The 25,121-nt window shown below is 53.0% G+C and overlaps 3 protein-coding genes and 4 non-coding genes across 12 annotated transcripts; 6 read left to right on the forward strand and 1 right to left on the reverse strand.

Moving 5' to 3' along the window:
* Positions 1–30: 30 nt before the first annotated feature.
* RPL23A (ribosomal protein L23a) lies at positions 31–5,594 on the forward strand. Its single transcript, XM_002827180.5, has 6 exons — positions 31–990; positions 1,169–1,708; positions 2,383–2,566; positions 4,386–4,562; positions 5,231–5,300; positions 5,527–5,594. The coding sequence occupies exons 2-6, from the start codon at positions 1,684–1,686 to the stop codon at positions 5,539–5,541; spliced, it is 471 nt and encodes a 156-aa protein (XP_002827226.3). The 5' UTR covers positions 31–990; positions 1,169–1,683; the 3' UTR covers positions 5,542–5,594.
* LOC112129778 (small nucleolar RNA SNORD42) lies at positions 2,226–2,292 on the forward strand. Its single transcript, XR_002912132.1, has one exon. It is a non-coding gene; the product is annotated as a small nucleolar RNA SNORD42 (small nucleolar RNA).
* Positions 4,245–4,316, forward strand: LOC112129787 (small nucleolar RNA Z17). The gene has a single exon (XR_002912140.1). It is a non-coding gene; the product is annotated as a small nucleolar RNA Z17 (small nucleolar RNA).
* Positions 5,089–5,152, forward strand: LOC112129779 (small nucleolar RNA SNORD42). The gene has a single exon (XR_002912133.1). It is a non-coding gene; the product is annotated as a small nucleolar RNA SNORD42 (small nucleolar RNA).
* Positions 5,342–5,413, forward strand: LOC112129788 (small nucleolar RNA Z17). The gene has a single exon (XR_002912141.1). It is a non-coding gene; the product is annotated as a small nucleolar RNA Z17 (small nucleolar RNA).
* Positions 5,595–6,008: 414 nt separating the features above from the next.
* TLCD1 (TLC domain containing 1) lies at positions 6,009–8,488 on the reverse strand. Of its 2 annotated transcripts, none has more exons than XM_003778776.5 (4): positions 8,421–8,488; positions 7,149–7,231; positions 6,969–7,051; positions 6,009–6,554 (listed from the first exon to the last, which is right to left on the reverse strand). In XM_003778776.5, exons 1-4 carry the CDS (start codon positions 8,471–8,473, stop codon positions 6,171–6,173), a joined length of 603 nt encoding a protein of 200 aa, XP_003778824.1. In that variant the 5' UTR covers positions 8,474–8,488; the 3' UTR covers positions 6,009–6,170. The 2 variants fall into 2 exon arrangements, with proteins under 2 accessions (XP_003778824.1, XP_002827224.1); XM_002827178.5 differs by lacking the exon at positions 8,421–8,488 and adding an exon at positions 7,570–7,963.
* NEK8 (NIMA related kinase 8) lies at positions 7,226–25,109 on the forward strand. Of its 5 annotated transcripts, none has more exons than XM_063718558.1 (15): positions 7,226–7,638; positions 15,615–15,820; positions 16,395–16,627; positions 16,862–16,993; positions 18,933–19,141; positions 19,302–19,363; positions 19,446–19,627; positions 19,722–19,872; positions 20,295–20,371; positions 20,709–20,826; positions 22,085–22,235; positions 22,444–22,607; positions 22,700–22,858; positions 23,035–23,193; positions 23,581–25,109. In XM_063718558.1, exons 2-15 carry the CDS (start codon positions 15,685–15,687, stop codon positions 23,607–23,609), a joined length of 1,962 nt encoding a protein of 653 aa, XP_063574628.1. In that variant the 5' UTR covers positions 7,226–7,638; positions 15,615–15,684; the 3' UTR covers positions 23,610–25,109. The 5 variants fall into 5 exon arrangements, with proteins under 5 accessions (XP_063574628.1, XP_063574627.1, XP_054392495.1 ...); XM_054536520.2 differs by lacking the exon at positions 7,226–7,638 and adding exons at positions 8,850–9,018; positions 9,765–9,925 and having other exon boundaries at positions 16,395–16,993; XM_024235021.3 differs by lacking the exon at positions 7,226–7,638 and adding an exon at positions 9,936–10,530.
* Positions 25,110–25,121: the final 12 nt, after the last annotated feature.

The following is a 25,121-nucleotide window of genomic DNA, read 5'->3' on the forward strand; positions in this document are numbered from 1 at the left end:
GATGGAGGGGAAGCGTGCGAAGTGGGTGCCAGGGTTAGAATAAGGTGCCCACCGAGGAGAGAGACGTCTGAAGTCTGGCGTCTTTTCCTTCAAGGCTGCTGTGTAGATTGTGAGGTGGGAGGGCTGAAGATCAAGCTGCCTCCCTCGAGGGAGGTTAAAGAAGGGCTAAGTGGACCCGGAAACTCCGCTCTTTGGGGTGGTCTCCGCTCTGGGAGGCGGGGACTCCCCTCTGGTATGGGTGTTCATTGTTCTGGCCGCATTGGAATCTATCCCCCAGGGACAACTTCTCCTTTGTGCAAAGTCCTGCAGGATAGAAGAGGGGGCAGTGCACAATCAATTTCACCGTCAAAGGGGACATGTCTGGTTTTATAAGGGGAGAGGGAAGAAGAAAGGATCAAGTGGGGATGGGTTAGGCACACACCTCAGGAGAAGCAAACCTGAGTGTTAAGAAACCTTACTCTGTGTCTGGAGCTGAATTTGAGGATGTAAAGATGACCAGGACACGGAAGGGAAGACTAGTTTAGGGCAGGGGATGGTGAGTGAAGTTACTAACAGGAAGAACTAGGGAATCTTGGAGAAATGTGCGGAATTTTCATAGAACTTCAAGTGCATTATCAGGAAACACAGTAAAACTGACAGTATCAGTGTCGCAGGTAAAGAGGGGCAGGTGTGGCCGCTTTGTACTTCCTCTGACACTCTTCCCCTCGTGAGTGGATTATTTATTTATTTATTTATTTATTTTGAGACAGGGTCTCACTCTGCCACCCAGGCTGGAATGGCTCACTGCAGCCTCGACCTCCAGGGCTGAAGCGATCCTCCCACCTCAGCCTCCCAAGGAACTGGGACTACAGGCACGCACCACCACGCCCGGCTAATTTTTGTATTCTTTTGTAGATACGGGGTTTCGCCGTGTTGCCCAGGCTGGTCTGGAACTCCTGGGCTCGAAGCAATTCGCCCACCTCGGCCTCACAAAGTGCTGGGATTACAGGCGTGAGTCACCGCGCCCGGCCCTGACTTGATTTTTTTCTGCCACCAAATCACTGTGTTATTGATAAACCACATTCCTCTCTGGACCTCAGTTCGACCGAGCAAATCCTGCTCCAGCACTCTAGAACTTAGCTGTATCTAACTCCCGAGTCAATCCAAATGTGTTCTTTCCTCTTGGCAGCGTTCCTGCCTCCTGGCATGGCAATCCTCTTCCCTGAGACTGGCAGTTGCTCAAGATGGGAAGCTCCCGGGACCAGACCCGAGCGACAGCCGGCTACGCCGTCCGCTGGCCTGAGCAAATAAACGCGTGTCTTCAAAAAACTACAATCCCCATGGTGGCACGCGCCTGTAGTCCCAGCTACTCGGGTGGCTGAGGCAGGAGAATGGCGTAAACCCGGGAGGCGGAGCTTGCAGTGAGCCGAGATCGCGCCACTGCACTCCAGCCTGGGCGACAGAGCATTCAAAAACAAACAAACAAAAAAAAACTACAACCCCCATGAAGCTTTAGTGCCTTTGAGGGGAGGAGTGGCGCATGTTTGTTCACGCACGAAAAAGAAATTAAACCTAACTACCGTTCCCAGAAGGCGCCACTCTGCAAATTACCCAATCAGCTCTAAGTACAAAGCATCGCGAGTCTTTAGTGAGCTTTGGCGCTATAAGCCCGTGGGAACGGGCATTGGAGACCCTTTTCACAAGATGGCGCCGAAAGCGAAGAAGGAAGGTGTGTGTTGGGGATGGGGCCGCAGCTGGTTTACCGGGGATTGCCGCGCCGCAGAGCGAACGAATTGGGAATATGGCTGCTGGGCTAAGCCCTGAGGGCTCTGCTCTGGGGCTGCTTCCTGCGTTTCGGACACGCTGCAGTATACGTGGGCCGCGTGGGCTCAGCCTCGTGGGCTGAGTTCCGGTGGAGGGAGTTGGGGAGGCAACGCGACAGGCATCATCCGCCAGGGAGGGCCAGACATTCGGCTCTGGGAAGCTACACGCATCCACTGGTTGGCCCTCCATGTCCCCGGGCCTGTAAGGAATTAGTGCCTTCAGCTTTAACCATTTTCCTTCTGGTTCATGTTCAACCGGGCTACATTACCCGCCCCCCTCTCCGCAGCGTGGTTTTGCGATGGGGTATGTCTAAAATTCGTAGGACATTTTCTGGAAAGTATCAAGCGTTCGTTAAGTGCTACTTGGTTTCATAGTCGTATCCCTGGAGTTACTTAGAGTTGGTCGCTTTCGTCTCTGGTATCGTGCATATGATGGAAAAGTTTTAATCTCCTGACACTTGTGATGTCTTCAAAGGAACCACTGATGCACGTGTGGCCAGGGTCGCCCACTGCAGTTCTTGGGGCCGGAAGTGACCGATTTCTAAATCCCGCACCCACGTTTTCTTTCCTTTTCTCCCAGCTCCTGCCCCTCCTAAAGCCGAAGCCAAAGCGAAGGCTTTAAAGGCCAAGAAGGCAGTGTTGAAAGGTGTCCACAGCCACAAAAAAAAGAAGATCCGCACGTCACCCACCTTCCGGCGGCCGAAGACACTGCGACTCCGGAGACAGCCCAAATATCCTCGGAAGAGCGCTCCCAGGAGAAACAAGTCAGTACTGTCCCCTGTACCCATGAAAAGATTTGGGTATTCTCCATTGGTAATTTGGAAATTCACTCATTCTGTGTGATGGTTTCTCAAACACAAATTGTGTCCAGTGTGCTTCTCTAATTGGAAGTATGAGGAGATTGTTTCTGCTGTATTTACAAAACTGGCAGGAATTCTTTGTAAATCAGCCCAGAGGCCGGGAGCGGTGGCTCACGTCTCTAATCCCAGCACTTTGGGAGGCCGAGGGGGGCGGATCACTTGAGGTCAGGGGTTCGAGACCAGCCTGAGTAACATGTAGAAACCCCGTGTCTACTAAAAATAGAAAATTCGCCGGGCGTGGTGGCGCATGTCTGTAATCCCAGCTACTCGCGGGAGGCTGAGGCAGGAGAATCGCTTGAACCCGGGAGGTGGAGCTTGCATTGCATTGCAGCCTGGGCAACAAGAGTGAAACTCCGTCTCAAAAAAAAAAAAAAAACCCTGAGTCTCTCAAAATTTGTTAGGTTAATTATTGCTTCACATGTGATCACGGTTTGAAAACTTATGTTGGGGGGAGTATAAAGTAGAATACAGAGATTCCTTGCTCATAGCTCCTACTGCTATAGGGAACAATCCTTGAGGGTGAGAACGTGGATTGATTCTTGATTGATAATGGGGATTCCATTATCTGTATTTGGCAGTTATGGCCTGCTGCGGTGTATAGAAGCTTCTTTCCATTCATTTTCCCCAATTTTCGTACTGCTCAAGGAACGGTTGGGGGGAAATGGGCAGAAGGTTGGGCCCTTGAGTACTTGAGCTACCAGTAATAACTGACTTTTTAGGGAGCACAGATTTGAGTAGAGCCATGGTAGTAGTTAGTACCAATGGGTTTTTGCTGTTTCTACTCTTTCCTCATGGAAAGAGTGGACTGTGTTCATACAGGAAAGCAGTTCACAGACTGTCTTCTTGCCCCTTCCCCCACCAAGCTGGACCTAGAATCGAGTGTGACTTTAAGTGGGGAAAGCTGTGTTACAGTTGTGCTTAAGCCACTGCTGTGCATAAGAATTTGCTCCTGGCTGGTCGGGCACGGTGGCTCATGCCTGTAATGCCAGCACTTTGGGAGGCTAAGGCGGGCAGATCACGAGGTCAGGAGATCGAGACCATCCTGGCTAACACAGTGAAACTCCATCTCTACTAAAAATACAAAAAAAATTAGCCGGGCTTGGTGGCAGGCGCCTGTAGTCCCGGCTGCTGAGTCCCAGGCTACCTGTAGTCCCAGGCTGAGGCAGGAGAATGGTGTGAACCTGGGAGGCAGAGCTTGCAGCGAGCCGAGATCGTGCCGCTGCACTCCAGCCTGGGCGACAGAGTGAGACTCCGTCTCAAAAAAAAGAATTTGCCCCTGACCCGATTCTCCTGCCTCAGCCTCCTGAGTAGCTTGGACTACAGGCGTGCACCACCATGCCCAGCTAATTTTTGTATTTTTAGTAGAGAGGGAGTTTCACCATGTTGGCCAGGATGGTCACGATCTCTTGACCTCGTGATTAGCCTGCCTCAGCCTCCCAAAGTGCTGGGATTACAGCCATGAGCCACCACGCCTGGCCCAGAGATGATTCTTTAATCACTTGAGGTGTAAGAGCCCTTCAAGAGAAAGAAAATGCACAATGTTCTGCCCCTGGGATTGGGGCTTCAGGCCCTTAGATTTCAGGGTGCAGATGATGACACTGTAAAGCGACCAAAGTCTGAACAAAGTGATTGGTACCTCGTTGTCTGATGCACCTAGGCTCTCCTGGCTCTGGGCTCCAAAAGAGTGGGCCCAGGCCAGGTGACCCCATTTTGCCTCTCCCAGGCTTGACCACTATGCTATCATCAAGTTTCCGCTGACCACCGAGTCTGCCATGAAGAAGATAGAAGACAACAACACACTTGTGTTCATTGTGGATGTTAAAGCCAACAAGCACCAGATTAAACAGGCTGTGAAGAAGCTCTATGACATTGATGTGGCCAAGGTCAACACCCTGATTCGGTGAGTTGGGCCTCAAGGGATGGGGAGCAGGCTGGACCAGCAGTCTGGAGCCAAAAAAAACCCTGCATTTCATGAAGCTCTTTGATGTTTAGATAGTCCTAGTAATGCAGGACTACACGTGTAGTCCGAGCTATGCAGGAAGATCGCTTGAGGCCAGGAGTCACCCATGATTGCCCTGTTGTACCCCAGCCTGAGCAACCAAGCAAGGCCCTTTAAAAAAAAAAAAAATCCCCTGGACCTTTCAGCAGGGGAAGAAGGTTCCTTGATTTAAACTTGGCGTAGGTTTAGCAGTGTGTGAGCCTTGAGGCAGGAATTACAGGCTGCCTTAGTTACAGACCTTTGTGTGGACCTGAGGCAATGCTTTCTAGGACTCGATTGGGGGTTGGTGCTCATTTTCTGGGTCCCTACTTCTATTGGCAAAGGCCACTAGAGTGCGACACGTGGCAGATTACCTTGGTTTAAGTCTTAATGTGGCCTGTGGTGTTTCCCATAAGAGAATTGGCTTTGTGGCTTCATGGTGTCCTCTGGCCTAATGATGGAAAAATCATTATTGGAAAAGAATGACATGAACAAAGGAACCACTGAAGTGCCGGAGGACTGGAGGAGGAAGGGGAAGGGTGTGGGGGCAGTGAGGGTGGCAGGGACTAAGGCTTCCTTCTCTACCCTAGGCCTGATGGAGAGAAGAAGGCATATGTTCGATTGGCTCCTGATTACGATGCTTTGGATGTTGCCAACAAAGTAAGTTTCCTTCCTGCAAACCCCTTAATGCTCACCCCTTGGGTGCAAATGATGCATATGTTAGTGACCAAAGCCTGATTTTTGCTGATTAGTCATAATTAACTGACTGCACCCCTATCCTAAACAAACCTTATCCTCACATTCCTCATTTTGCTTTCTAAAAATAACACTCCAGCTTAATCTTCATATTTCAACTCCAGTAACGAGGTTCCCTTTTGTTTTTCAGATTGGGATCATCTAAACTGAGTCCAGCTGCCTAATTCTGAATATATATATATATATCTTTTCACCATATACATGCCTTTGTCAATTTCTGGTTGGGCTGGGAGGCCACACACAGACACTGACATGACTAGGGCTTGGGCAAGACTCCTGTTCTACTTATCCTTTTGAAATATTCACCCTGCCACTTCACCATGTGTGATCACTCCAGAGATCTTTGTGACTAGAGTTAGTGTCCTAGGAAAACCAGAACTCAGAACTTGCCTCCATGGTTGAGGGTAACAAGAAGCTGTACAAGAACCCCTTTTATCCCTGGAAGAGGCTGTGTATGAAACCAATGCCCAGGGTTTGAAGGGCGTTAGCATGCATTTCAGGGGAGTGTGGATTGGCTGGCTTTCTGGTAGCATTTTGTCTTCACACACCCATCTACTACGTCGAACCGGTCTGTCTGCTTCCCTCACCGCTTGCCCAATAAAGGACAAGGACTTCAGAGGAGTACTTTCATTAGTGTTTTCAACAGTGTGGGCGCAGGCTCAGAAGGTGGAGAGGCTGGCCCCAGAGGACACCCAGGCTTGGGGCTAAGTCCCAGTGTCCATGTGAAGCTGTTTCTAGCCTTGTTCATTTTTGTTGTCCCAGGCTCTGTGCCTCTCACTCAGTCAAGAACTTGTCTTTGTGTTGCTTCTTGGGGACACGCTCAGGGCAGAAGTCAGAGCGGAGGAGGCGGGAAAAGTAGATTATGATCATCACGTCCAGCATGAGCAGGATACCCAGCAGGAAGGTGCCCAGGGTCCTCTGGCTCACATAACGCAAGAAGAAATGGGTGAGGTAGGCCTGAGGGGCCAGGCGGAAGAGAAAGTACATGACCAGGTTCACATACTTGTTAACCTGGTAGAGGAGATGATCTTGGGCATTATTGATTTTCATCATCATGCGAATGGTGAGGAAGATGTTGCTGACTTCCACCAGTAGCGTTAAGACACCCCCACCGACAAAGCTGCTCCAAAAGATGCCGGAGAAGAAGGCACCCATGGCCTAGAGGGAAGAAGGGAGAATAGGAATTAGGGAACCCAGATGCAGATGCTTTCCTGGAAGTTTGGGGGGTGTGGGTATCAGATTGAGGGCTGGAAAATCCCAAATTTACCCCTGGAATAATAGTTTATAGTGGATAAAATGCTTTGTTTTGTTAGTTCAACATTACTAGATTTTGATCCCTGCTCACAGCTTCTGGCTGTGGGTGACGTTTAGTCTAAAGAGGCAGTGAGATCATGGGTTGCTGGCGTCAGTGAACAAGCACAGACTGCCATCCTCCAGCATCCTAGCATAAGAAGTAGCACACAGATTGGGGGCGGGTGGTAAGAAAACACGGCCTTCTCCCAGGTTCAGAAACGTGGAGCTGAGACTAGATTACTGACACCAGGCCTATACCACATAGTCTGCTTCTCTTACCATGATGTGATGGACAAGGTATTCCCAAGAGGCTCGCGTCTGTCCGCTAGCCACGATGTCCACCGTATCGTGGATGAAATACCCTAGTGGAGGGATGGGGCAAGAGATCATGAAGAACTGAACAAGCAGCTTCCTTCTCCCTGTCCCCAATTTGCCTCCCGCTTCCTGGGCAAGACCTACCTGCAGAGAAGCAAACGAGCAAATAGCCAGAAAGTGACCATGCCGTCTCAATCTCCACCAACATGTTGGGAGTCTGCCATACACTGGAAAGGAGGGAAGAGGAGGCTCTGCATTTCGGCACCCTCAAGGACCCTCACCTCGGTTACCCTTCCCCAGCCCCAGGGGAGCCTGGGCTCGCGCTAGTGGCTGACTGGGAAGCTAAGAGTGGCTGGGCAAAACCCAAGAGCCTCCAGTTTCCCAGGGGCGATCCCCCTCCCCTGGGGCTACTGCGGCTTTTGGTTGGGTAGGATACCAAACGGGATCATGTGAGACTGCGTGGCCTCAGCCCGCCGGTGAGCGATGGGGGTAGTAACACAAGGGCCGGCCCCGGCTCCCCGCTCAGGATCCCCCGGCCACCTCATTTCCACAGTCGCTCACTCACCACAGCAGTGCCCAGATCCCCGACACAATGGAGTGAGCGAAGGAGACGAGCAGGTTGTGCCAGCGCCAGGTGCGCAAGGGGTCGGCGCGCACGTGCACGGGTAGGGGCAAGCGACAGAGCGCGCGCCGGAGCGCCCGGAAGGTCAGCGTGGCGCCCAGGAGCAGCGGCAGGGCGGGGTGCAGCAGTGGGGGCATGCTGGCCCTCCCTGCCGTCCGCCCTCGAGGCCGCCTCCTAGGGCTGTTCTGGGAACCGGGGTCCCTCTCGGGCCAGTCCAGTACGGCCGCCTCTCTCGCCGGCCGCCAGCCCCACACAGTTGGCGAAGCCCTCTAGGCCCCTTCGATCCTCCTCGCCCTCCCTGCGAGGCCTCTGCCCCCGCCCCCAGCCGCCCGCGCCCCCGCCCCGCCCGCCTGCTCCCGCCCCGTCCGCCTGCCCCCGCCCCTCAGGCGCTGCTGCCGCGCGAGCTGGGTGTCCCCGCGGCCTCTCGGCCACCGGCCGGCTCCCGCGGACTTCGGGTAACTAGGAGCTGTGCTGGGGGCGTCGTCGCCGAGGCACCCCTCGCTGGCGCCTCCCGACTGCCGACGGAGTCCCCGCTGCCCTCGCTCGCCTGGCCTCATTAACCCGCGTCCCCACTTTTCCCCGGGCGACCGGCTCCCCCGCCCTGGGCGGGTACCGCGAGAGCTCTCTCCGCCCTCTACTTTCTGCGCAGAGCTGGACGGGACCCGACACGCCCACCCCCCCAAGTCCTGGTCCTGGGGTGGGCTCGGGAGCCCCGCGTCCGACAGTGGTCTCCGTGCAGACCCAGTGCCCCTACCGCACCACTCGCAGTCTTCTGGCCGGAGTCCCGTGTTTACCCGTCCCTCCCGCGCCCGCGAGGTGGGCATTTGGGAACTGCTGAGTAACCCATCGCCACCTCTTCCCGCCCGCTCTTAAACTCCTGGGGCCGGGCGGCTGTCACAGTCCTCCCTCAGACAGTTCCGGCCCTCGGCCCGGCTCCCTGGAGGCTGGGCAAGCAAGACCTCCGATTTGCCGGGACTGCTGGGGTGACCCGCGCTCTCCAAGCCGGTAGCTTGCGGCAGTTGCGGCTCCTAGCCACTAGGTGTCAGCCTGCCCTCACTGTGGCGTGGGCTCCCCCTCCCGCCTCCGAGCGAGGTAGCTGCCTTCGGGGAAAGTTTAGGTATAAACTCTGGACGAAAGGAGGAGCAGTTGAGAGCCAGCGAGGGAAGTTAAGCGGGGATGAGAGCGGGGAGGGAGAAGAGGGTGGTAACAGAGGAGGGGAGGGAAGAAGCGGGGGAGGGGAAAGGTGCTGCGGGCGGGAGGAAGAAGCCAAAAACCTGAGGCGCCAGGACCCAGGGACCAAGCCATTTGAGTGTTTTCCTCCCCTATGGCTCCAAGGTTACACATTAACCCCTGTGGGACTCCTAGGTCAACCAAGGCCCAGTCGGTTTCTAGGTGAGAGCACGGGTGTCCCGGGTGAGCGGCTTTCCCGCCCCTCCCCTTGGCTCACAGAGCTGCTCTGTCCGCCGGCCGACACCGGCCTGAGCCAGCGCCCTTCCAGCAGTCATTCCACATGGGTGGGTTTGGATACCCTTGCGAGTGCCAGGGCAGGGGCAGAAGATAAAACGCCCCTTTCCTCACACCCTTTGCCCACTCTGATACAGGGACGCTAACCTTCAGCTAGTGACCATCCTCCTCCTGAATACTGAGGTTTTCTTTTCTTTTCTTTTTTTTTTTTTTTGAGATGGAGTCTCACTCTATCGCCCAGGCTGGAGTGCAATGGCACGATCTCGGCTCACTGCAACCTCCGCCTCCCAGATTCAAGCGATTCTCCTGCCTCAGCCTCCCGAGTAGCTGGGATTACAAGCGCGAGCCACCATGCCCAACTAATTTTTGTATTTTTAGTAGAGACGAGGTTTTACCATGTTGGCCAGGTTGGTCTCAAACTCCTGACCTCAGGTGATCCGCCCGCCTTGGCCTCCCCAAAGTGCTGGAATTACAGGCGTGAGCCACCGCGCCTGGCCGAATACTGAGTTTTTCTAGAGCTCCCGCAGAGCAGGAGCCCGGGAGAACCTGGAATTAACCTCACTTCCAGTAAAGAGCCTAGCTGGTCACACTAACCAGCCCCCTGCCTCTAGGCTTTTGCCTTGAGCTCATCTCGGCGAAACCGCGGTCTTTCCTTCTCCCCTTGATGCTTTCAGGTACTGATCCACTTCCGCCCCCATCTTCCCCCACGGGAAGATGAGCACTGAGGGCAGATTACCCTCCTGCAGCACGTGTGTGTGAAAGAGGAGTTGAGAGTGCTGACGAGCGCGGTGCTCACTAGTCGGGACGGCCCGAGACCGTGTCATGTCCTCCCCAGGTGAATCAACTTGCACGACTTGGGATTTCCCCCTTCCCTCCCCAGACAAACACGAAACCAACCCTGGTGCCTTCTCCCAGGAGCGCTGGTCTCGGTCGTTTTGGGTGTGTTTATCGTTTGCGTGCCAAGGAGAACCTGCTTTCTCCTGAAATAGCGTCACTCGTGGGCAAAAAGGGGGTCAATCTTCTCTTCCCACCCCTTCCCGGCCTGTGAGGTTTAACTTTCGGGAACGCGACATCCTTTTAGTCTACCAAGCTTTACAAGGGCTGGATATATGTGTGGGAGGGGCGGGTACCGTGCCCGCCATTGCGGGGCGCGCCCTATTTTCTTGCCCTATTCTTAGACACTGCGTGGGGCAGGGTCGTGAGGGGAAAAGTGACGGCGTGTCGCAGCGGGAGGTGTGTGGTGCAGGCCCACAAATACGGACGCGTGGCTGAACCCACACCTAGGGCGCCGGCTCCGCCCCGCAAGCCGCTCGCCGTGAAGGGGCGGGGCCCCGAGTGGGTGGGTCCGCGCACGCGCCGCGTGGGGGACGGAAGTGAAACTCTAAGAAATGAGATGGAGAAGTACGAGCGCATCCGAGTGGTGGGAAGAGGTGCCTTCGGGTGAGCCAGGGCTCTGGGGGAGGAAATTGCTAAGGGATAGGGAAAATAAGCCCCAATTCTGCCCGCGAAGTCGCCGCCCGCCTAGTCCCGCCCCAAGGCGTGAGCGCCACTCTGGGAAGCCCCGCCCAAGCTTCCGGTCCCAGTCCCGCGGGGAGACTCCGCCTCTACGGAGGCCACGCCCCTGACAAGCCCATTGCCCCGCCTACTGAGTTCTGTTAGCTTCTTTATTCATTCGTTCAACAAATACTGAGTGCCAGCTATGTATGTCAGGCTTTGGCCGCTGGGTATACAGTTAGAACCGGAACGGGCGTGGTCTTTTCCCTCTTGGAACTTACTATGGGAAAATTATACAATAAACAAAACATGATGAAGTAAGAAGTTATAGCAGTTATGAAGTGTCATTAGCAGGTTGTGAGGGTAGAGTACGTTACCAGGGAGAATACTTATATGAGATGGTCAAGGAAGAATTCTCTGAGAAGGGAGATTGCTTGATTGATTGATTTTTAAGACAGAGTCTCCCTCTGTCACCCCGGCTGGAGTTCAGTGGCACGATCTCGGCACACTGCAACCACCACCTCCCGGGTTCAAGCAATTGTTGTGCCTCAGCCTCCCGAGTAGCTAGGATTACAGGTGTGCGCCACCACCCCCGGCTAAATTTTTTGGATTTTTTTTTTTTTGAGACAGTCTCACTCTGTCGCAGTGGCGCGATCTCGAGTGCAGTGGCGCTATCTCGGCTCACTGCAACCTCTGCCTCCCTGGTTCAAGCGCTTCTCCTGCCTCAGCCTCCTGAGTAGCTGGGACTACAGGCACGCGCCACCATGCCCAGCTAATATTTTTTTCATTTTTAGTACAGACGGGGTTTCGCCATGTTGGCCAGGCTGGTCTCAAATTCCTGACCTCAGGTGATCCGCCCGCGCCGGCCTCCCTAAGTGCTGGGATTACAGGCGTGAGCTACCGCGACAGGCAAGAAGTGAGATTTAAGACCAAGACTTGAGGAATGAGGACCAGTAGTCTGCAGGTGAAGGGAGAGCTTTTCAGGCAAAGGAAATAGCATATGTGAAATGTCTCACATGGGAAAACAGAGCATTCAAGAAACCGAGAAAAAGACTAGTAATAGTTGGAATGTAGTGGGCAAGGTAGAGAATGGTATAAAATGTAATTGTCAAGGGTGGGGACTAGATTATGGCCTGATAACCTGAGATAAAATGGTTCATTTGCCACAAACGGTTTTGTTTTGTTTTTGTTTTTGAGACGGAGTCTTGCACTGTCGCTCAGGCTGGAGTGTAGTGGCAATCTCAGTTCACTGAAATCTCCGCCTCCCGGGTTCAAGCAATTCTGCCTCAGCATCCTGAGTAGCTGGGACTACAGGCACACGCCACAACGCCCGGCTAATTTTTTTTTTGAGACAGAGTCTCCTCTGTTGCCCAGGCTGGAGTGCAATGGCACCATCCTGGCTTACTGCAAGCCCCGCCTCCCGGGTTCAAGCAATTCTCCTGCCTCAGCCTTACAGGCGTGTGCCACCATGCCTGGCTAATTTTTTGTATTTTTAGTAGAGACAGGGTTTCACCATGTTGGCCAGCCTGGTCTCGAACTCCTGACCTCAGGCGATCCACCTGCTTCTGCCTCCCGAAGTGTTGGGATTACAGGCGTGAGCCACCACTCCCAGCCACCAGGAAGGGTTTTAAAGAGGAAGAGTGATCCTGAGACTTGGCAGAGTTTTTTGAAAAGGGGCAGGGTGCAGTGGCTCACGCCTATAATCCTAGCACTTTGGGAGGCCAAGGTGGGCAATTGCTTGAGCTCAGGAGTTAGAGACCAGCCTGGGCAACACAATGAGTCCCCCTGTCTACAAAAAACTTAAAAAATTAGCCAGGTGTGGTGGCATTGGCATGTGCCTGTAGTCCCAACTACTCAGGAGGCTGAGGTAGGAGGATCACTTGAGCATGGGAGGTGGAAGCTGCAGTAAGCTGAGATGAGACCCCTGCACTTCAACCTGGTTGACAGAGTGAGAACCTCTCTAAAAAAAAAAAAATAATACAAGAGAAAAAGAAAGAGAAAGAAAGGAAAGAAAGAAGGGGCCGGGCGCGGTGGCTCAGGCCTGTAATCCCAGCACTTTGGGAGGCCGAGGTGGGTGGATCACCTGAGGTCAAGAGTTCGAGACCAGCCTGGCCAACACAGTGAAACCCCGTCCCTACTAAAAATACAAAATTTAGCTGGGTGTTGTGATGGCTACTTGGGAGGCTGAGTCAGGAGAATCGCTTGAACCTGGAAGGCAGAGGTTGCAGTGAGCTGAGACTCTGCCATTGCACTCCAGCCTAGGCAACAAGAGTGAAACTCTGTCTCAAAAAAATAAAATAAAATAAAACAAAAAGGCCGGGCGCGGGGGTCATGCCTGTAATCCCAGCACTTTGGGAGGCCGAGGCGGGCAGGTCACGAGGTCAAGAGATTGAGACCATCCTGGCCAACACGGTAAAACCCCTTCTCTACTAAAAATACAAAAATTAGCTGGGCGTGGTGGCACGCGCCTGTAGTCCCAGCTACTCGGGAGGCTGAGGCAGGAGAAACGCTTGAACCCAGGAGGCGGAGGATGTAGTGAGCCGAGATTGTGCCGCTGTACTCCCGCCTGGCAACAGAGTGAGACTCCTCAAAAAAAATAAAAATAAATAAAATAAAAAAATCTTATCAGACCATTCCTCTATATTTTGTCTTTCTTTCTTTTTTTTTTTTTTGAGACAGAGTCTCGCTCTGTCACCCAGGCTAGAGTGCAGTGGCACCATCTCGGCTCATTGCAAGCTCCGCCTCCCAGGTTCACGCCATTCTTCTGCCTCAGCCTCCCGAGCAGCTGGAACTACAGGCGCCCGCCACCACTCCCGGCTAATTTTTTTGTATTTTTTAGTAGAGACGGGGTTTTACCATGTTAGCCAGGATGGTCTGGATCTGCTGACCTTGTGATCCGCCTGCCTCAGTCTCCCAAAGTGCTGGGATTACAGGCGTGAGCCACCGCGCCCGGCCCCAATTTTTTTTTTTTTTTTTTTTTTTGAGACGAAGCCCTGCTCTGTCTCCTAGGCTGGAGTGCAGTGGCGCAATCTAGGCTCACTGCAAGCTCTGCCTCCCGGGTTCACGCCATTCTACTGCCTCAGCCTCCCGAGTAGCTGGGACTACAGGCCCCTGCCATCACACCCGGCTAATTTTTTGTATTTTTAGTAGAGACGGGGTTTCATCGTGTTAGCCAGGATAGTAGGATTTTTAAATTGCATTCTGGGGCCGGGCATGGTGGCTCATGCCCATAATCCCAGCACTTTGGGAGGCCGAGGTGGGAGCATATCTTGAGGCCACAAGTTCAAGACCAACCTGGCCAGCATAGTGAGACCTCATATCTATTAAAAAAAAAAAGAAAAAGAAATAAAAAATAAATGTCATTCTGGTTCATGTAGAATTTAGATTTGAGGGTGACAGGAGTGAAAGGGACCATTTTGGAGAGTTATACAGTATTTTAGGCAAGAAATTATGATGACTATAGGGCAAGGGATGTAGAGAGGGCACAGAGAATTGGGTGGATTTACAGTATTTCAGAGGTAGAAATGGGATTTGCTGATGTGCTTGTGTGAAATGGAGGAAAGATTCTAGGGTGATTTTCTTTTTTCTTTTTTTCTTTTTTTTTTTTTTTGAGATGGAGTCTCGTTCTGTCACCCAGGCTGGAGTGCAGTGGCGCCATCTCGGCTCACAGCAAGCTCCACCTCCCAGGTTCAGGCCATTCTGCTGCCTCAGCCTCCCAAGTAGCTGGGATTACAAGCGCCTACCATCACACCCAGCTAATTTTTGTATTTTGGGTGGAGATGGGGTTTCACCATTTTGGCCAGGTTGGTCTCAAACTCCTGACCTCAAGTGAGCCACCCACCTTGGCCTCCCAAAGTGTTAGTATTACAGGTGTGAGCCATTACGCCCGGCCTAGGGTGATTTTCAAGTGTCTGTTTTTTGTTGTTTTGTTTTGAGACCATCTCACTTGGTCACCCAGGCTGGAGTGCAGTGGCGCGATCATGGCTAACTGTATCTTCAATGTCCTAGGCTCAGGTGATCCTCCCACCTCATCCTCCAGAGCAGCTGGGACCACAGAGGCTTGCCACCATGCTCAGCTAATTTTTTTTTTTTTTTTTTTTTTTTTTTTTTGAGAGAGTGGGTTTCACCATGTTGCCCAGGCTGGTCTTGAACGCCTGGACTCAAGTGATCCACCTGCCTTGGCCTCCCAAAGTGCCGAGATTACAGGCCTTAGCCACTTGGCCCTGCCTCAGGTTTCTGATTTTGGCAGTTTCTGATTTTAATAACTGGAGGATGGTGGTAGCATTTACTGAGATGGAAGAGACTGAGCAAGGAAAGGTTTGGAGGCAGGAATCAAGAGTTTTATTTTGAATTTGTTAAAATTTAGGATGACTGTGAGCCATTCAAGTGGATATCTGAGTCTGAGGTTCAGAAGAGAAGTCTGATCTGGAGGTAAAAATTTGAGACTTAGATCAGCTTATAGTCCACTCATTCAACAAATACTTATTGACTGCCTATTGTGTGCTAAATATTGGGCCATGCACTGGGGTTATTGTGGTGAACAAGAATGTTGTAGTCCCTGCTTTTATGGAGACTGACCACAGAATTAAAATAAAATAAATGAATGGCTTCTATTCATTGAGCATTTTCTTTGTGCTGGCCACTGCACTCAGTGCCTTACATGCATTTTCTCATTCCATCCTCTCAACAACCCTGGGAGGCCCATTTCATTTTCCAGACAATGATGTCAATTAATGTATCAAACCAGATAACTAGTAACAGGAGGCACCCAGATTTGAACCCAGGCAGTCTGTGGGAACTTAGAGATCAAGACTAACTTTACCTCACAGTGCCTGTGGTGAAACTAAAGTCCCACACAGCTTGTAATCAGTTCTTCCTGTTCCCAAGCTCAGTGTTCTGTGCGCTTGGTTAGATGACCTCTTAGTCTAGAACCCTCTTCCAAGAGACATCAGTCACCAGGCTGCACCGCCCTGCCTGATATGTGGCTGGAGGCTCAGCTGGTAACCTGTCCCTGTCCTCCGTATCCCTAGGATTGTGCACCTGTGCCTGCGAAAGGCTGACCAGAAGCTGGTGATCATCAAGCAGATTCCAGTGGAACAGATGACCAAGGAAGAGCGGCAGGCAGCCCAGAATGAGTGCCAGGTCCTCAAGCTGCTCAACCACCCCAATGTCATTGAGTACTACGAGAACTTCCTAGAAGACAAAGCCCTCATGATCGCCATGGAATATGCACCAGGTGGGCCAGCCTCCTTATAGTGGCCTGGCTGGAGGGGCCTCTTATCTCTGGGACAGGCAGACACAGATCACCTGGCTTCCCTCCTTGGAATGGGCATGGCCAAGGGTTAGAGTTCTGGTCCCAATTATCTGACCTTGGCTAGCCCCTTGTCCTCTGGTCCCAGTGCCCTGTTCCATACATAAAAGGAGAGGGGTTGTCGGCTGGGCACGGTGGCTCACGCCTGTAATCTCAGCACTTTGGGAGGCCGAGGCCGAGGCGGGCGGATCAAGAGGTCAGGAGATCGAGACCATCCTGGCTAATACAGGGAAACCCCGTCTCTACTAAAAATACAAAAAGAAAAAATTAGCCGGGTGTGGTGGCAGGCACCTGTAGTCCCAGCTACTAAGGAGACTGAGGCAGGAGAATGGCTTGAACACGGGAGCGGGGGCTTGCAGCAGTGAGCCGAGATCGTGCCACTGCACTCCAGCCTGGGCAACAGAGCGAGACTCCGTCTCAAAAAAAAAAAAAAAAAAACGGAGAGGGGTTGTCGTAGGTGTGAGAAAGCCTGGATCTTGATTAGTCCCTTGGGCCACAGGCGGCACTCTGGCTGAGTTCATCCAAAAGCGCTGTAATTCCCTGCTGGAGGAGGAGACCATCCTGCACTTCTTCGTGCAGATCCTGCTTGCACTGCATCATGTGCACACCCACCTCATCCTGCACCGAGACCTCAAGACCCAGAACATCCTGCTTGACAAACATCGCATGGTCGTCAAGATTGGTGATTTCGGCATCTCCAAGATCCTTAGCAGCAAGAGCAAGGCCTACACGGTGCCTGGGCATGGAGGGGACCTCCAGGGTGCTAGAAGTCTTGAGGCCCAGGACCTAACCCTGCCTCCTCCCCTCCCCCTAAAAAACCCTTGGCCCTTTAGCCCCTGTTTGCATGGTTCTGCAGGAGGAAGCCCCTTGGCTTGCTTTGAGAAGAAGCTGTCCGCAAATAGGCTTTTGCGCAGAGCCCCGGTCTTCCCTCCCTGCAGGGCTGTGATCCCAGCTTCTCTCCTGCAGGTGGTGGGTACCCCATGCTATATCTCCCCTGAGCTGTGTGAGGGCAAGCCCTACAACCAGAAGAGTGACATCTGGGCCCTGGGCTGTGTCCTCTACGAGCTGGCCAGCCTCAAGAGGGCTTTCGAGGCTGCGGTGAGTGTACGCACCCTCCAGGGGACAACTGAGAAATCTACTGCCTCGCCCAGCAGCCCTTGGCTCCAGCCACTTCAGGTTTCTCCTCTAGCTGAGTCATGTCTCTCCCTTATCAGATTACCCCAGGGGAGGGCTATGGGTGTCCCTCAGACTATGGATTTCTGAGAGTAGGTCTTGCCTCCCATTAGACGGAGGGCTCCTGAGGGCAGGGCTGTGGCTTTCCCAGAAGACCCTCCCAAGAGCAAGACTTGAGTTTTCCCAGCATCCTGGGGTTTCTGAGGATATAGCTGCAGCTCCCCTATCAGACTAGGGATCACTGAAAGCCAGGTTGGACTCCCCTGTCAGTCTGGGAGTCTCCTCATCAGACTGAAGTCTCCTGAGGGGAAAGCTGTTATTTTTTATTTTTTAATTTTTTTATTATACTTTAAGTTTTAGGGCACATGTGCACAACTTGCAGGTTTGTTACATATGTATACATGTGCCATGTTGGTGTGCTGCACCTATTAACTCATCATTTAACATTAGGTATATCTCCAAATGCTATCCCTTCCTCCTCCCCCCACCCCACAACAGGCCCCGGTGTGTGATGTTCCCCTTCCTGTGCCCATGTGTTCTCATTGTTCAATTCCCACCTATGAGTGAGAACATGTGGTGTTTGGTTTTTTGTCCTTGCAATAGTTTGCTGAGAATGATGATTTCCAGCTCCATCCATGTCCTACAAAGGACATGAACTCATCATTTTTTATGGCTGCATAGTATTCCATGGTGTATATGTGCCACATTTTCTTAATCCAGTCTATCATTGTTGGACATTTGGGTTGGTTCCAAGTCTTTGCTATTGTGAATAGTGCCACAATAAACATACGTGTGCATGTGTCTTTATAGCAGCATGATTTATAATCCTTTGGGTATATACCCAGTAATGGAATGGCTGGGTCAAATGGAATTTCTAGTTCTAGATCCCTGAGGAATCGCCACACTGACTTCCACAATGGTTGAACTAGTTTACAGTCCCACCAACAGTGTAAAAGTGTTCCTATTTCTCCACATCCTCTCCAGCACTTGTTGTTTCCTGACTTTTTAATGATCACCATTCTAACTGGTGTGAGGGCATCTCATTGTGGTTTTGATTTGCATTTCTTGATGGCCAGTGATGATGAGCATTTTTTCATCTGTCTTTGGCTGCATAAATGTCTTCTTTTGAGAAGTGTCTGTTCATATCCTTCGCCCACTTGTTGATGGGGTTGTTTGTTTTTTCCTTGTAAATTTGTTTGAGTTCTTTGTAGATTCTGGATATTAGCCCTTTGTCAGATGAGTAGATTGCAAAAATTTTCTCCCATTCCGTAGGTTGCCTGTTCACTCTGATGGTAGTTCACTTCTTTTGCTGTGCAGAAGCTCTTTAGTTTAATTAGATCTCGTTTGTCAATTTTGGCTTTTGTTGCCATTGCTTTTGGTGTTTTAGACATGAAGTCCTTGCCCATGCCTATGTCCTGAATGGTATTGCCTAGGTTTTCTTCTAGGGTTTGTGTGGTTTTAGGTCTAACATTTAAGTCTTTAGTCCATCTTGAATTAATTTTTGTATAAAGTGTAAGGAAGGGATCTGGTTTCAGCTTTCTACATATGGCTAGCCAGTTTTCTCAGCACCATTTATTAAATAGGGAATCCTTTCCCCATTTCTTGTTTTTATCAGGTTTGTCAAAGATCAGATAGTTGTAGATATGTGGCATTATTTCTGAGGGCTCTGTTCTGTTCCGTTGGTCTATATCTCTGTTTTGGTACCAGTAGCATGCTGTTTTGGTTACTGTAGACTTGTAGTATAGTTTGAAGTCAGGTAGCATGATGCCTCCAGGCAAAGCTGTTATTATCCCAGGAGACCAGGCGCTGGAGCTGGGGGGTGCTGCCCCCACTTCCCCAAATTCTCAACCTGGTGCCTTCACAGAACCTGCCAGCACTGGTGCTGAAGATCATGAGTGGCACCTTTGCACCTATCTCTGACCGGTACAGCCCTGAGCTTCGCCAGCTGGTCCTGAGTCTACTCAGCCTGGAGCCTGCCCAGCGGCCACCACTCAGCCACATCATGGCACAGCCCCTCTGCATCCGTGCCCTCCTCAACCTCCACACCGACGTGGGCAGTGTCTGCATGCGGAGGCCTGTGCAGGGAGAGCGAGCGGTCCTGGGTGGCAGGGTGTGGGCACCCAGTGGGAGCACAGGAGGTCTGAGGCAGAGGGAAACCTGGAGCAAGTCCTCCCTTCCTGCATGTAGGAATGTCAGGAGGGTCTTTGTCCTTAGGCCCCCATCTGTCCTGCAGGGCAGAGAAGTCCGTGGCCCCCAGCAGCACAGGGAGCAGGACCACCAGTGTCCGCTGCAGAGGTAAGTGGGAAGAGGCCGCCAGTCCCCATGGATGCCACACCATTCCCATCAGTTTAATAGTCCCCATGCGCTGTACCTGCAGGTATCCCCCGGGGACCTGTGAGGCCAGCCATCCCACCACCACTGTCGTCAGTGTATGCCTGGGGTGGTGGGCTGGGCACCCCCCTGCGGCTGCCAATGCTCAACACAGAGGTGGTCCAGGTGGCAATTGGGCGCACGCAGAAAGCCGGCGTCACACGCTCTGGGCGTCTCATCCTGTGGGAGGTGAGCAGGCCAGGGGGTGGCCTGGATGGGTGGAGGTGTAGGTCCACAGCAGGGTTGGGGTGCTCAGGTGCTGCCCATCCCCCTGCCCCTGCAGGCCCCACCCCTAGGTGCAGGCGGAGGCAGTCTCCTCCCTGGGGCAGTGGAGCAGCCACAGCCCCAGTTCATCTCGCGTTTCCTGGAGGGCCAGTCGGGCGTGACCATCAAGCACGTGGCCTGTGGGGACTTCTTCACTGCCTGCCTGACCGGTGAGTTGTCGGGCCTACCTTGTGGGACCTGCTCTCAGGCCCCACAGAGCACCTTCTCTCTTCTCTTGCAAAACACGCACTTAATGAATGCTTCTGTCTACTAGTTATCGAGTTATTGCTTCTGTCTAGTAACTATTGAGATTTCCTTATACAACCTCCTTTACCCTACAGACAGGCCTGGCAAGGCAGTTATTATATTATCCTCATTTGACAAGTGGGGACGCTAAGGCTCAGAGAGGGTGTCACTTGTCCAAAGTCACATATGTTTGAAGAGACTCATATCCTTTTCTCTCTTCCTATCCCATCCTTCCAGCCCTGGTCCCCAACTTTATTTTGCTGCTGCAGCCCACTGGAGGACCGGGCTATCTGGAAAGACTGTTTAACTTCTTTCCCTTCTCCTTCCTCACTGCCCTTCTCCCCAGACCGAGGCATCATCATGACATTCGGCAGTGGCAGCAATGGGTGCCTAGGCCACGGCAGCCTCACTGACATCAGCCAGGTGGGTGTCACATGTACCTTGGGGAGGGGACGTCGGGGGATGGCAGGGAGCCCACATCTGTGAGCTGACACCAGATTGGGGGCAGGGGAGTTCCCAGCCAACCACAGGTTCCTCTAGCTTCCCAGCTGCACCTGCTCTGGGCCACCTACATCGGGGGAAGTACAGAAAAACCAGGCTTCCCCAGTGGTTGCCCGCCTGGCAGTGTGTATGGCTGGAGTTAAAGACACAGCCACCTCCTGAAAATGTGTAGCCTCCAGCTTTGTCCCTACAGGGGGTGTTGAAGCCAGATGGCTCCAGACCCTTTGCCCAGTTTCTTCTTGCTTCCTCTCCTCTCTAGCCCACCATTGTGGAGGCTTTGCTGGGCTATGAGATGGTGCAGGTAGCCTGTGGGGCCTCTCACGTGCTGGCCCTGTCCACTGAGCGAGAACTATTTGCCTGGGGCCGTGGAGACAGCGGTAAGCTCCAGCCTTTAGGCCCCATCTCACAGCATCCTCAGCCATGACTTGCTCCCCTTCATACCCACCTTCCACCTCACAGCACATGCTCTCTTCCCTCTTTTCTCTCAAATTCTCTTCATTCATTCAACAAACCTTTATTTTACACCAACTATGTGCACACCCTGTGCTGGGTGCTGAGATGAGATGGAGATGTGTCTTCCTTCAGGTGTTTATGAGGTAATGAAGGAAATTTCATTCATCTACCTATTTTTTTATTTTATTTTGAGATGGAGTCTTGCTCTGTTACCCAGGCTAGAATGCAGTGGTGTGATCTCAGCTCACTGCAACCTCCACCATCGGGTTCAAGTGAATCTCCTGCCTCAGCCTCCCAAGTAGCTGGCATTACAGGCACCCGCCACCACGCCCAGCAAATTTTTGTATTTTTAGTAGAGACAGGATTTCACCATCTTGGCCAGGCTGGTCTTGAACTCCTGACCTCGTGATCCACATGCCTCAGCCTCCCAAAGTGCTGGGATTACAGGCGTGAGCCACCGCGCCTGACCCATCTACTAATTTTTATTGAGGTCCTCTTTGGGTCAGGCATCAGGCTGGCCACTGAAACTAGAGATGACACAGATGGGTTCCTGTCTTCCTGGAGGACGCAGTCTAGTGGGAGAAAGATGACATTGCCAGCATGCCAGCGAACAGATAGCATCAGGGCTACACCCCGGTGCAGAGGTGTGGAATTCAGTGAACAGTAATGTCAACTGGAGGAGAGAGATGGCATCTGAACTGGGCTTTAAAGAAGGAGGATTTTGAGCCGGCGTGGTGGCTCACGCCTGTAATCCCAGCACTTTGGGAGGCCGAGGCAGGTGGATCACAAGGTCAGGAGTTCGAGACCAGCCTGGGCAACATGGTAAAACCCCGTCTCTACTAAAAATAAAAAAATTAGCTGGGCATGGTGGTGCATGCCTGTAATCCCAGCTACTCAGGAGGCTGAGGCAGGAGAATCGCTTGAACCGGGGAGGCGGAGGTTGCAGTGAGCGAAGATCGTACCCCTGTACTCCAGCCTTGGCGACAGAGTGAGACTCAGTCTCGAAAAATAAAAATAAAAAATAAAGGAAGAGGATTTTAACCAGCAGAGGGGCCTAGGAAAGGCATTTGGGACTGAGAGAACAGAGAACTCATGCTGTTCCCTCCCTTCAGTGGGCCCTCCTCATTCCAGCATCACCCCAACTAAAGCTCAAATTAACTCCTTCTGGGTTTCTTCTTGTAGGCAGACTGGGGCTAGGCACCAGGGAGTCCCACAGCTGCCCCCAGCAGGTGCCCATGCCCCCAGGACAGGAAGCTCAGCGAGTTGTATGTGGCATTGACTCCTCCATGATCCTTACTGTGCCTGGCCAAGCCCTAGCCTGTGGGAGCAACAGGTGAATAGATCATCAGGATGACTAAGCTGCCCCCGGCTCTCCTTGGCTGCAAGTGCTCCGTCCATCATTGCCTACCTTTCACCAAAGACCAGAATTGAGGGGGTTGAGGGTGCTATTGGTTCAACCCAGGGTGGGATCTGTCTCCTGGTACACCAGCTCCTACCCAAACTGTCTGTCAGTTGGATTTGGCTCCTGGCTCTGCCCTCAGGTTCAACAAGCTGGGCCTGGACCACCTCTCCCTGGGGGAGGAGCCTGTCCCCCACCAGCAAGTGGAGGAGGCCCTGAGCTTCACACTACTAGGCTCTGCACCCCTGGACCAGGAGCCTCTGCTGAGTATAGACCTGGGCACTGCTCACTCAGCTGCTGTGACTGGTGAGCAGGACTTGGGCTCTAGAGGTCAGAGGGGGACTCATGGTCTCCTTGGTACCCTGTTGAAGCACCCCTTTCCTTCCTCTCCCCCATAGCCTCGGGTGATTGCTACACTTTTGGCAGCAATCAGCACGGGCAGTTGGGCACCAATGCTCGCCGAGGCAGTCGAGTACCCTGTAAGGTCCAAGGCCTTGAGGGCATCAAGATGGCAATGGTAGCCTGCGGGGATGCCTTCACTGTAGCTATTGGGGCAGGTGAGGACTGAGCATGGTGGGGGCAGACAGTGCCATGAGCAGTGGGGGTTGGGGGTTGCTATTCAGGGCCACTGGACTCTGGAGCCTCCCAGGGGCCATCCTGGCAATGTGGGAGGGGAGATCCTGCTCTGGCTGTGCCCACTTCCCACTTCCCTCCTGGGGATTCTTCCTGGCAGAGGGTGAAGTGTACTCTTGGGGCAAAGGGGCGCGAGGTCGATTGGGAAGGAGGGATGAGGATGCCGGACTCCCTCGGCCAGTGCAGTTGGATGAGACACACCCTTACACGGTGACTTCCGTGTCCTGTTGCCATGGAAACACCCTCCTGGCTGTTCGACGTGAGTTGTAACTTTTCCCACTTCACCACACAGCCCAGCTGGCCCCTGTCCACACTCCCATCCCCAGTGTTCACAGATGCCCACGTCACCAAAAGCATCTTTAGCCCCCAGATAAAAAAAGCAGAAGCTGCGGGTAAAAAGCTTGAAGCTTCCTGCCTGGGGTGGCCAAGGCAGGTGCTTCTTGGGCCTCATGGAAGGGCTGCCTCCACTGCTCCCCAGGGCTCACATGCATTCTTTCTCCTACTGCTGAGTCCCGTTGATGTTGAACCTCTCTTTCTGGCCTAACAGGGTCCAGAATCCAGGGCCCAGTGGGAGTGGGAGGTGGGTGATGATTTCTGGAGGCACTGCCCTCAGAAGCTGCAAGGGTTTCTCTTCGGTACCCTCCAGCGGTCACAGATGAGCCGGTACCCCCCTGAGGCACCCGGATACACCTCTGGACCACCCTGATATTGCTTCTCCTCTGAATGTTCTGAAAAGCGCAGGTGCCCAAGGCATGACTTGCAGCCGTCTCCTGGATTGTGTCTTCATGGGGTATCAGGGCTGGCAAAACCCCTGCTCTGCTTTTGGCCTTGGATATGGAAACCTCAACCACTTTGTTCTCCTACCACCTCTTTGCCCTTCCTACCCCTTCCTCCCTTCAGTCAGTGTCCCCATGGTCCAGCCTGGCTAGAGTTAGAAGTCAGACCTAGCCTTTGGAAGCAGGGTGGCCTCCAGAGCCTTGCCATAAAAAGGCTGAAGGCAGCCGGGCGCGCCGGGCGCGGTGGCTCACGCCCGTAATCCCAGCACTTTGGGAGGCTGAGGCGGGCGGATCACGAGGTCAGGAGATAGAGACCATCCTGGCTAACGTGGTGAAACCCCATCTCTACTAAAAATACAAAAAAATTAGCTGGGCGTGGTGGCGGGCGCCTGTAGTCCCAGCTGCTCAGGAGGCTGAGGCAGGAGAATGGCGTGAACCCGGGAGGCGGAGCTTGCAGTGAGCCGAGATCGCGCCATTGCACTCCAGCTAGGGCGACAGAGCCAGACTCCGTCTCAAAAAAAAAAAAAAAACAAAAAAGGCTGAAGGCAGCTGTAGCTCCACACAGACCCTATCCTTTCCCCTAGCCCAGTTAGAAAATAAGTCTGGGCCGGCGGCGGTAGCTCACACCTGCATAGGCAGTTCTTTGGCCAGGAGGATCCCTTGTGGCCAGGAGTTGGGAGACCAGCTTGGGGACCATAGCGAGACGGCTGTCTTCACCAAAAAGAAAAAAAAATAGAAGAAGAAGAAAATAAGGCTGGGTGCGGTGGCTCACGCCTGTAATTCCAGCACTTTGGGAGGCCAAGGCGGGCGGATCACTTGAGGCCAGTAGATTGAGGCCAGCCTGGCCAACATGGTGAAACCCCGTCTCTACTAAAAATACAAAAATTAACCAGGCATGATGACGGGCGCCTGTAATCCCAGCTACTCTGGAGGCTAAGGCAGGAGAATCCCTTGAACCTGGGAGGTGAAGTTTGCAGTGAGCCGAGATCGCACCACTGCACTCCAGCCTGGATGACAGAGCAAGACTCCCTCTCAAAGAAAAAGTCTTTGGTGCTTACCGGGACTCTATCTCCATGCTTTGGAGCAGGTCAAGCCAGGGCCTGCCTGGACTGGCCATTGGGCTTGCCTAGCTTCGGCATAGCCTGGGGCAGGGCGGTCCCCGGGAGTGCTGCCACCTCCCCTACACTTTCATCCTGAGGCAGGATTTGCTAGACGTCGGCTTGCCTCTCTTCCCCAGCAGGAGGGCAGGAACCACTAAGTGCTGCAGAAAAGATCCGCGCTGGAGATTGCCCGTCACCCCATGCCTTTCCCCAGAAACAGTTGAGAGAATGGGTAGCTGGTGGGACCAGACCGGTTTCCCAGAGGACAGGAAGTAAAGCCAATAAAAATATCAGCTGCCTGCCTGGAGTGT

The sequence above is a fragment of the Pongo abelii genome, chromosome 19 (genome assembly GCF_028885655.2).
Source record: "Pongo abelii isolate AG06213 chromosome 19, NHGRI_mPonAbe1-v2.0_pri, whole genome shotgun sequence".
In the NCBI taxonomy this organism is placed as follows: Eukaryota; Metazoa; Chordata; class Mammalia; order Primates; family Hominidae; genus Pongo; species Pongo abelii.

Bases quoted from the DNA above. Each gene is read 5' to 3' on its own strand.
- RPL23A (XM_002827180.5), top strand. From the start codon at position 1,684: ATGGCGCCGAAAGCGAAGAAGGAAG. The intron at 2,567-4,385 runs GTCAGTACTGTC...TGCCTCTCCCAG, and splicing joins AGCGCTCCCAGGAGAAACAA to GCTTGACCACTATGCTATCA. The intron at 4,563-5,230 runs GTGAGTTGGGCC...TCTCTACCCTAG, and splicing joins AAGGTCAACACCCTGATTCG to GCCTGATGGAGAGAAGAAGG.
- TLCD1 (XM_002827178.5), bottom strand. From the start codon at position 7,763: ATGCCCCCACTGCTGCACCCCGCCCTGCCGCTGCTCCTGGGCGCCACG. The intron at 7,232-7,569 runs GTGAGTGAGCGA...CCTCCTTTCCAG, and splicing joins GGGATCTGGGCACTGCTGTG to TGTATGGCAGACTCCCAACA. The intron at 6,555-6,968 runs GTAAGAGAAGCA...TCTTCCCTCTAG, and splicing joins ACCTTGTCCATCACATCATG to GCCATGGGTGCCTTCTTCTC.
- NEK8 (XM_054536519.2), top strand. From the start codon at position 10,484: ATGGAGAAGTACGAGCGCATCCGAGTGGTGGGAAGAGGTGCCTTCGG. The intron at 19,873-20,294 runs GTGAGTTGTCGG...CCTTCTCCCCAG, and splicing joins CTTCACTGCCTGCCTGACCG to ACCGAGGCATCATCATGACA. The intron at 22,859-23,034 runs GTGAGGACTGAG...TCTTCCTGGCAG, and splicing joins CACTGTAGCTATTGGGGCAG to AGGGTGAAGTGTACTCTTGG.